This window comes from Berghia stephanieae, chromosome 1 (assembly GCF_034508935.2).
Source record: "Berghia stephanieae isolate SIO BIC M18660-M18661 chromosome 1, UCSD_Bste_1.3, whole genome shotgun sequence".
NCBI classification, from domain to species: domain Eukaryota; kingdom Metazoa; phylum Mollusca; class Gastropoda; order Nudibranchia; family Aeolidiidae; genus Berghia; species Berghia stephanieae.
The window spans coordinates 104,605,374-104,617,087 of NC_088360.1; the positions used below are offsets into that span (position 1 = coordinate 104,605,374).

The 11,714-nt window shown below is 33.7% G+C and overlaps 1 protein-coding gene across 1 annotated transcript in view; it reads left to right on the forward strand.

Annotated features, from left to right (window-relative positions):
• The first annotated feature begins 435 nt into the window (after positions 1–435).
• Positions 436–11,714, forward strand: part of LOC144965101 (vesicular inhibitory amino acid transporter-like) — a 43,798-nt gene continuing 32,519 nt past the window's right edge. The window contains exons 1-2 of the mRNA XM_078900036.1: positions 436–582; positions 8,198–8,335. Of these exons, the coding sequence (XP_078756162.1) occupies positions 8,219–8,335 (117 nt within the window). The 5' untranslated portion in view covers positions 436–582; positions 8,198–8,218. The remainder of the gene's footprint in view (positions 583–8,197; positions 8,336–11,714) is intronic.

An 11,714-nucleotide genomic window follows, 5' to 3' on the forward strand; every position in this document is an offset into this window, starting at 1 on the left:
AATAGGCAATTGAAAAATCCCCAAGCCCCTTCCCACACCATCTTGTGTCTTCAAATTCGGAATAGACGGGGAAATAATAACGGATGATGATGGAATGAAGGGGAGGGGTTGGTTTGGGATAGGGGGGGGGGGGTGTGGAGGTACGGGAGGGATTGGGGTATGGAGAAGGGGGCAGGGGGGGAGTAATGTGAACCAATCAGAAGGCGACCAGCTGTTGAATGTCGTAAAGTTGTCTCAAATATTGTCTCCCTTATTCTTGCGTCCATTCTTCCCCGTCCCCTCCTTCACTCCTCTCCCCCCTCCCCGTCTTCTCTTTTCTCTTCCCTCTCTCCAACATTTTCTCCTTCCGTGCGTCGTACGTCCCTGGCGGGCCTAGATTTGTTTTCTCTCAAATCACAATTTTCTTCATTTCCATACAATCCGGCGATGTTGTTTGCCATTTCTAGAAAAAAAGTCATAAATACCGCACCGCTGATGTCGTTTATTATCATCTGACCGCTGGCGGAGAAATCACCGTTGATGACTTTACTTTGAGCTTTGCAGAAATTTGACATAGTCGACTGGATTATATACATTTTTGTTGTAAGTAAATATTTATGACAATCAAAACGGTGTTGTGATTATTTTATTATATTTGTGCCAAAAAAATAAAAAAATAGCGAGTATTGAAATTATTGAATTGTAAGCTTCAATTTATTAGACGAAGACAGATACTGTGGACGTTTCGGGTTTCCCCTTTATCAACAAAACACGATAAATGAAACATTAAGGACGATAGAGGTATGTGTGCATGCCGCAGTTAAGGTGAATTCCATGAGCTTCAACAGCAACATTTTCATATTATTTTTGTGCGGGGATACTATGTTGTGGTCTAGTAATATGACACTGGCCTCGGATCGGAAGGTCTCTGGTTCGAATCCCACTCTGAGCGGCGCACAGTTGAGTCTCTCACCGTACTCATGTGTAAAATACGTACCTGGCCAGTTAACAGCGTTGTATCTGTCGGTAAAAAAAAAATTAATATCGCATGACAGGCGTCATGTCTCGTCTTACAAGTTATGCGTTGCTGTTGGCTAGTGATCCCCTTTGTATGGCGCTTTGAGCACGTTTAGTGGATATTGCGCGATATAATTTCAACTTTAAATTTTATATTTGTAACCAATCAATTTGATACGGTGTTATTAGACCGATGTTAACAATTTAAAATTGAGATTAAGCCTCAAAATGGGAGTTAAAACCGACGTATACTTATTTGCAGGTCTGATAACCTGAATTGTTATGGTCCCATTGTTGTAATGGAGACTATACTTTCAAACCAATGCAAAATATTAGACGATTATTTCATCTCTTTGTATAATTTATTAAACAAGTTATTTTTATTGTGCCTAGTAACACAACGAGCTTGCGAGTATGTGTTATTGCACGATAAAAATATAACGAGTGTAATAAATACTAATAAATGAAAGAATGCGTTTATTCTACCCCTCTAAGTAAGATTATTAGCTATTTTGTAACCAAATGGTATGGTATTTGTACTTCTATTCACCACAATTTGTATTTTTCTCCTGCTTGAATGACAATCTGACTCAAAAATAAAACATTGGATTTGTATTCATGCGCGCCAAAAGATAATTTATAATTACCAATCAGCTGTCTCTTACACCTTATTTCACACCAATAAAATGTGCGAAAATATTCTGCAATCGTTGAATACCATTTTTATTCAACGCATTCAAAGCATTATTCAACGATTACGTATTTACTACGAAATTATAGGGTTTTCTGATGAGAGGGCTGGAATAATGTCCATTACAGCATTCTAAAAAGAAGTCCATAATTGCAGTCGGTCATCCGACCTGCCAATATGTGCACATTGGTTAAAACAAATGATTTCACTGGATAAAGTGTGTTCAACGTGCACTTATTTTGCAGGTCTGATAACCCAATTCTATATGGGCTCATTGTTGTAAAGGAACTCTAAAAAATATGACACAAAATATTGTCTATTACAACAATGTTAAATTAAGTTGGTTCGGATGTCAGACCTGCATATATGTACACGTCGAGTGTGTTTTATTCCACCACCTTCAGTAAAGCTTGTTTTCCTCTTCATTATATATATATATTTATATTTTTTTAAAAAAGGATTTTTATCAAGTCCATTCCGACATAACGTTAGATATTCCAGGTCTTATCGTAAGTAAAATGGCCGAAGTTTGACCCGGACGGTCCCGGGATCGAGCTCCGCTTCAGGTCCTTTCGTGTTTTTTTTTCTCCATTGGGCTAGATTATTAACCCCCAATTTGCTCATATGTACAACATGTGTGATTCCTGTTGACATCAGACATCTTGTTTGATGAATTATCTATATTCCTTCGTTGAATGCCTAGGCGACGAAATCTTATGATGTGGCGGAATGGCAGAATTTTTTAAGAAACGTTTCACGCATCATATCAACACAAAAAGTATGAACACAGGGTGTAGTAATAAAGGATTTTATAGATAGTATGAAGCTGACGTCACTCAGGACTTGGTTATTGTTTTTGTTTTTCTTGCCATCCGCGTTTATGAGTAATTTTCACTTAACTGTATTATCCAGACTGTAAAAGTTCATGGTTACACAGAGTTTTGTGCCTTGCTCCGTTATACTTCCGGATGGCAATGTTGTGAGCTTCTTAGCCAAGCGCATTCTATCTATACACTATTAGTGTGTGCTAAAGTCACGACTTATTCCCAAAATCACAAGTTATTTATAGATGTTTTATAAAATACATACAAAATATTTAACATAATATATATTTTCTTTATATTTTTTATAAAAACGAACTTTACCTTTTGTGTAGAGCAACATCCACTAAACGTTCTCAAAACACTTTACAAGGGGGTCTCTAGCAAACAATAACTTATAACATATAGGACGAGAGATCATGACGCCTGTTAGGTGATATTACATCCCCCCCCCCCCCGACAGATATAACGCTGTTAACGGTCAGGTACTCGTTTTACACTCGAGTACGATGGGAGAATGTGAGTAAAGAGACTTTTCCAAGGACTCAAATATGCGCCGAGAAAGACTCGAACCCAGGACATTCCGATCCGGAATGGACTGTCATACCAGAAGACCACATAGCATTTATTTCTCCGCAAACATCACGGGTTCTCCACTAGTAAAATAATAAAGATAATAATAATAATAATAATAATAATAATAATAATAATAATAATAATAATAATAATAATAATAATAATAATAATAATAATAATAATAAATAATAAAATAATAAAATAATAATAATAATAATAATAATAATAATATAATAATAATAATAATATAATATGAATAATAATAATAATAATAATAATAATAATAATAATAATAAAATAATAATAATAATAATAATAATAATAATAATAATAATAATAATAAATAATAATAATAATAATAATAATAATAATAATAATAATAATAATAATAATAATAATAATAATAATAATAACAATAATATAATAGTAGTAGTAGTAGTAATAATAATAATAATAAAAATAATAATAATAATAATAATGATAATAATAATAATAATAATAATAATAATAATAATAATAATAATAATAATAATAATAATAGTAATAACAATAATAATAAATACATAATATCATACATAATAAGGTGAAAACATAAATTATATTACAAATAAACACTATGATTCAGTCACCTTAACAACGCCACTACCACATTATCTCATTCGTCTGTTGTGTTTCATTCATGCTGTTTTGTTGATAAGGGGGGCTCCTGAAACGTCCATATTACCTGTTTTCGTATATTTAATTGAAGCTTACTTTCGATTTCACAGTGTTATTTATTTTTTCGAGCAGTAACATTTGCATTAATATCAAGATAAGAAACTAAGACGGCTATTATTATGGATGAGGGTCTTCAATGTCGAGTCGGTAAATATTGCATTTTCAGTATTGATAATAGAGATGTAATTAAGTAAAATACACACTAGATCTATGTCTTCCCGCTATATCGATCATATAAATATACAAAACTATGTGTACACTCAAAAGTTTATTGTCTGTAAGAGAGAATTTAGTGAGAATTAATCACCAAAAAAAAAAAAACATAAGATAGAAAAGCTGCGAAAACCTGGGCCAAATTGGCGTTATAGATAGAACGAAGTGGACGTCACTCGTGTCTTTGTTATTATTAATATTTTTTTTTTTGTCATCGGTGTTTATGAGTAATTCTCAGTAAACTGTATTAACCAGACTATAAATGTTCAAGATTACTCATAGTTGTGTGTGTTGGTCCGTTATACATCCGGGTGGCAATTCTGTGAGTTTCTTATCCAAGCGCACTGTATCTATATTACAAATAAACAATATGAACGAGATGAAATTGACGGACTTCACACGGTCCGACCGAGATACGTATCGTCTACTATTGAATCCCACTCGAAAAGTTTCCTGTCCCTGTATTGTGTGTCTATGTGATTTTGTTGTATGACACTAGCTTTCGGATCGGAAAGTCCTGGGTTCGAGCCTTGCTCGGCGCATAGTTGAGTCCTTGGAAAAGGCTCTTTAATCTCAGGTTCTCGTCGTGCTCATGTGTAAAATGAGTACCTGGCCGTTAACAGCGTTGTCTCTGTCGGGAAAAAAATTGCAATATCACCTAACAGGCGTCATGTCTCGTTCTACATGTTACCCTTTGTAAAGCGCTTTGAGCACGTTTGGTGGATATTGCGCTAAATTTAAGCTCGTTTGCTTTATTTTTTATATTTCAGTCTTGGATAGACAAAATTAAGGTTGAAATACACAACTGAGGTCTATCTCATTTGAGGCCTAGCAACAACCGTTCACAGCTTACAGGTCATCTTAAGAGAATGATCTATTGAATGTGTTGAGCTTTGAGCTTTTATATAGCGCAATATTCACGAAACGAGCTCAAAGCGCTTTACGAGCGGTCCTTAGCCAACAGCAACAATTAACACGTAGAACGAGACATGATGCCTGTTAGGCGATATTGCAATTTTTTTTCGGACAAAGACAACGCTGTTAACGGCCAGGTACTCATTTTACACCTGAGTACGGTGATAAAATGTGAGTAAAGAGCCTTTTCCAAGGACTCTACTATGTGCCGAGCAAAGCTTGAACCCAGGACCTTCCAATCCGAAAGCGAGTGCCATACCACAAGACCACATAGCCGCTCAATGATCTGTTGAATGTCAAGCAATGTTGATCTCAAAGAGTCATGAAAATAGCAGAATACATGTCAGTCGCATTTCTGTGACGCCGTCGGGTGAGAGGGCTCCGTATAGGCGTGTGTGGTTTGCGACTATGTGGCCTAATGGTATGACGCTCGCCTTCGGTTCGGAAGATCCTGGGTTCGAGTCCCAAGATATGCATAGTTGAGTCCTTGAAAATGGCTCTTTACTAACATTCTCTCTCACCGTACTCAGGTGTAAAATCAGTATCTGGCCATTAACAGCGTTGTCTCTATCGATGAAAATTGTAATACAGGCGTCATGTTCCGTTCTACACGCCACGTGTTGCTGTTGGTCTGGGACCCTTTGTAAAGCGTTTTGATCACGTTCAGTGGATACTGCGCTTTGTAATAGCTCAAGTGCTTTTGTTCACAACCAAACGACGTCTTGTTGTTTGGGGTTGAATCAATCCATGGCTATGGAGATGCTGAGGGGTGGTAGATAGAGCCCGCACTTCACTCGCTTAGGGACCGAGATCGAACCCGGGTATAAAGTAGAGAATAATTTGTTATGATTCCACCATCCGCCTATCTGTGATGGTTAGCTGGGCCTGTCAAATAAATTAACATATAGGATGAGACATGACGCCTGATAGGCAATATTATATAATATATATATATATATATATATATATATATATATATATATATATATATATATGATTTAATTTTTTTTCGACAGAAACAAAAATTTTAACGTTCAAATACCCATTTTTGCCCTAAGCACGGTGAGAGAATAAAGACCCTCTTGTCGATTGAAATCAAAAATGCACTGCTCAAAAAGGAATCAAACCATGAACCTTCCGGTCCGGACCTCAAAACCACGTGACCGCAAATATAAAGTCATAAAGGTTTTCCAACATTTTAAACTTTAAAAGTAGGAACAAAAGTAGGAACCAAAGAAAAGCGAAAACAAAAACAAAAACAAAACAACAAACAATCCCAAAAAATTAATAAATAAATAGATAAGCACGAAATCTCAAACCATTCTAAAAAAGGATATATATATATATATATATATATATATATATATATATATATATATATATATATATATATATATATATATATATATATATATATATATATATTAATATATATATATATATATCATCATATCATCATCATTATATATATTATATCATATATATATTCATCATTATTATTTTCTATTTATTATTATTATTATTATTATTATTATTATTATTATTAGTTTCATCATTATATTATTATATTATATTATTATTATTATTATTATTATTATTATTATTATTATTATTATTATTATTATTATTATTATTATTATATATATTATTATTATTATTATTATTATTATTATTATTATTATTATTATTATTATTATATTATTATTATTATTATTATTATTATTATTATTATTATCATTATTATTATTATTATTATTATTATTATTATTATTATTATATTATTATTATTATTATTATTATTATTATTATTATTATTATTATTTATATATTATTATTATTATTATTATAATTATTATTTATTACATTATTTTATTTATCAATGATCTCCGCATCAATCATCTCATCGGCAAGCATTAGTTGTAGAACATGAAGAAGACCCCCCCCCCCCCCCCCCCCCTTGCTAAAACGGTCATGTATTTCCTTGTACAACGGTCTGACACCACACACTTTCTCTTGCTCTCTCTCTCTCTCACACACACATTTCTCTCTCTCTCTCTCTCTCTCTCACACACACACACACTAACACGTGCACAAACACCGAACACACACACACACACACACACACTCTCTCTCTCTCTCTCCCTCTCTCTCTCTGTCTCTGTCTCTCTCTGTCTCTCTCTCTCTCTCTTTCTCAAACACACATTTCTCTCTCTCACACGCACACATACACACACACACGCGCACACACCGCACACACTCTCCCTCTCTCTCTCTCTCTCTCTCTGTCTCTCTCTGTCTCTCTCTCGGCCTTTCTTTCTTTCTTTCTCAACTCTCAATTCTGGAAGAGTACATACATCTGCTTCTAGCGAACGTCCCTGTATAATAGCATGCCAATCATTCTCTACATCAAGTGTCCAATGGAGTTGACATAAGTTATGGAATTCATCATCTGTTTTTTTTTGTTATTTTTTTAATAGTTTTTTTTTTGTTGTTGGTTTTTTGTTGTTGTTGATGTTACGTCCTTTCTTCATCCCTTTCCTTGCATATCTCATCCGCAATTTCTGAGTAATAATATTATTTCTGTGATATAAAACCGACGTGCACTTAATTGCAGGTCTGATAACCCAATTCATTATGGGCTCATTGTTGTAATGAAAATCTTTAAAAAATGACGCAAAATATTGTTCATTACAACAATGTTATGCTAGGCCCATTAATGCGTTTGGATGTCAGACCTGCATACGTAGCAGTAGTCCTTCATTACCATTCGGCCCAAAAAGCAGGCGGAGACATGCCAAATACCTTTCTGTGTCTGTCTGTAATTTGTGCGGCTATTATATGTTCTAATGGTATGACACTCGATTTCGGATCGGAAGGTCATGGGTTCGGAACCTCGCTCGACGCATAGTTGAGTCCTTGGAAAAGACTCTTTACTCACACTCTCGCCGTACTCAGGTGTAAAATGAGTACATGGCCGTTAACAGCGTTGTCTATGTCGGAGAAAAATTGTATGTTCGCCTAACAGTTGTCATGTTGCGTGTTGCTGTTGATCAGGGACCCATTGTAAAGAGCTTTGAGCACATTCAGTGGATATTGCTCTATATAAAATCTCATTAAATCATTACATTTGAATGATGGATCAATGGTTTTATTGTTTTAAATATTGGCTGAATGGGGAGTTGAGCCCCAAAAATTCTGTCTTGGTATTGTGTTCTTTTTTTTTTTTTTTAAAGATATTTTATTCATTATTGCTTATTACTCCTTAAAGAGCAAGAATACAGAAGGCACAATGAGTTGGCGAGACAGACTGGCGTATTTTTCCATTCAAGGACGCTTTCCGTTGTCTTGGTTGGGGAAATGTGGAGAGGACGATGAGAAAATTGGATTCGCCAAGCACATTGCCCAGGTAAACATTTAAACATCACCTACCTGTCTTTTATATGGGACTAACGGGTATGTATTTATCTATCTATCTATCTATCTATCTATCTATCTATCTATCTATCTATCTATCTATCTATCTATCTATCTATTATCTATCTATATCTATTATCTATTATTATTATTATTATTATTATTATTATTATTATTATTATTATATTATTATTATTATTATATTATTAATTATATCATATATTTATTATAAAAGCCCACAATTTTGCGGGGAAAGAACTATTTTCTTTCGATATTGTACCCACCATCATTTAATGATTGCAGATTGGTAAACAACGTTGTCTGTGTAACTTGGTACATCCTCTGTTGATTTTTCTGTGTGGCCTAACATGACGTGTTAGCCACTATAGATAGTTCGAAGATGACGTCACTCAGGTCTTTGTTATTGTTTTTTGCCATCCGCGTTTATAAGTAATTCTCACTTAACTGTAATAACCAGATTATAAACGATCATGGTTACACACAGTTTTGTGTGTTGGCCAGTTTTACTTCCGGATGGCAATGTTGTGAATTTATTAGCCAAGTGCATACTATCTATAGCCTCTGAGCCATGACACAGCAACATACAGTTGTCCGTGTGTGAAAACAGGTTGTGGTAAGAAAATCAACTGCGAAAATAAACCTGAAGTAGCAGACGTGAGCAGAGTTGAAAGACGATCCTGGGATCGAGAACTTACCTTACAGTACCTTGCATGATGATCATGTTTGGTGGCGTTTTTATGCACCTCCGTTGGATGTGTACAAAAACGTACCGTTTTTATGCACCTGGAGGTGTACAAAAAACGCACCGTTTTTATGCACCTGGAGGTGTACAAAAACGCACCGTTTTTATGCACCTCCGTTGGCGGTGCTGGTTGATTAATGAAAATGTTGCTGCTTGAAGCTGGAAGGAATAAATAACGAAAAGTGTTGAATTGTAAGCCTAAATTTAATAGGCGAAGACATACTGTGGACGTTTCTGATTTCCCCTTTATCGTAAAAACACGACGAATAAGACACTAAGGACGAATGAGAGATGTGTAATGTGAATGGCGTAGATAAGGTAATTAGACATAAACAATGATGGGACAGGAAGTTTTTTGACAAACAACAACATTAAAAAAAAAAAAGAAGAGGAAGAAGAAAAAAAGAAAGAAAAAAATCCCCAATAAAATGACAAAGACGCGGTAAACGAATACACTGATGACACTGATGATATTGATAAAATATTATAGAATGATAACAATCGACATTTACATATAAATGCACGTCGATAACACATGGAATGGTACCGATGTTGTTTTAAAACAAAATATAATAATAAATAATAACAATAATAATAATAATAATAATAATAATAATAATAATAATAATAATAATAATAATAATAATAATAAATAATAATAATAATAATAATAATAATAATAATAATAATAATAATAATAATAATATAATAATAATAATAATAATAATATAATAATAATAATAATAATAAAAAATAATAATAATAATAAAAAAAAATAATAATAATAATAATAATAATAATAATAATAATAATAATAATAATAATAATAATAATAATAATAATAATAATAATAATAATAATAAATAATAATAATAATAATAATAAATTAAATTAAGGTTTTAAATATATGTCCAGTAACTATAACATCAAAAATGATGTCTTTCTCAATAAAGTAAACTTTTTTTTAAAATGTCCACAATGGGATTGAACCCAGTATTTTCAAGGTTGGAGTCTGACAGCTTATCCACTGCGCCACCCGACTGTTCATAACATTTAATAAGGTCTTTCTAAAACCTTCTTTTACCTTCAATGCAACTTCTATTTTCTGGTTTTAAATTTCATTTTTTAGATTATTACTATTATTTTTAAACCTGGATATTATCCACCCGAAACCATCACATTGAAAGCATGAAAGGGACAATAATAATTATTGATTTCATAAATAAATAAAGACTGTTGAAAACTTAGTGTAGATCTGAAATCCTTAAAGTAATTAAGTGAATACATGCAACGAATGAATGCAACGATTTGAGTAAAAACGCCAAACTGACAACTTTTTACAGTGACGAAATTGATTGTTTTTGAGAGTGTTAGTGTCGTCGGTTCATATTTTATGATATCTGTTTGACTCAACGAACGTTCAAACTGAATTTAAATTATAAAAGGAAATCAAGTTATCTGTTTATCTATCTGTAAAAAACACATTTCTAATTTTCAAATCCTTCAGTGGAGTTGTGCGCCGTATAATTTTTTTTTATTGACTCAAATGGCATAATGTTCTCCATAAGGCTATGTTTTTTTAAAGAAGGGATCATTAAGGACGAGTTTTCTGAGCAAATTTTAAAATATGGGTTTTTCTAGAGTACGGCAGTAATGGACATAAAAGGGCAAGATGGATGATCTTTATTGACGACCAGAATTTATATAGGCTACAATTAAAAAACAAAACAAAACAAACTAGAACTTTTACATCGCGCAATTTAAACTAAACATGCTCAAAGCGCTGTCCAAGGGGTCGGTAGCCAACAGCAACAGTTAACATGTAGGACGAGACATCACGTTAGTTAGGCAATATTACTATTTATTTCGGACAAAGGCACTGCTGTTCAAGGCCAGGTACACATTTTACACCTGAGTACGGTGAGAGAACTTGAGTAAAGAGCCTACTCCAAGGACTCAACTATGCGCCGCTGAGAGGGGTCTGGAACCCTGGACCTTCCGATCTGCATTGCCATCACTCTGAAATCAGAAGTTCAGTTCCACTTGTTGTTGTACGGATACGTGATATTGTGATATGGCACTCTCTTTTGGATCGCAAGATACAGCGTTGTCTCTGTCGGAAAGTTTATAAAATCGCCAAACCGGCGTCATGTCTACATTGTTACGTGTTGCTTTTTGTTAAGGGTCCCTTTATTAAGTGCTTTTAGCTCGTTTAGTGGTTATTGCTCTCTATAAAAGCTTTTTTATTTTTTATTTAGTCATTTCTTCTGAGGTCTGGTTCTGCATTTGCAAGGAAATTGTGATCAACAGTCGTGACGTCACTTTCCTCGTAATGACGCATAATAACTGGTTCTAAACTCTCTGAACAATGTCAGACGCCATTATCGCCATCACTGCCCTAATGAAATTCTTTTCCGGCGAGCGTAAAATTGTATCCATAGGAGAAGAAATATTATAAATCTGATCTAAAACATAGCCTTATGGAGAACATTATGCCATTTGAGTCAATAAAAAAAATATTATACGGCGCACAACTCCACTGAAGATCGTTTGCTTGTTTCGGCCCCAAGATTTGGAATGAACTACCACGTGGTCTGAGGGAGTGCAA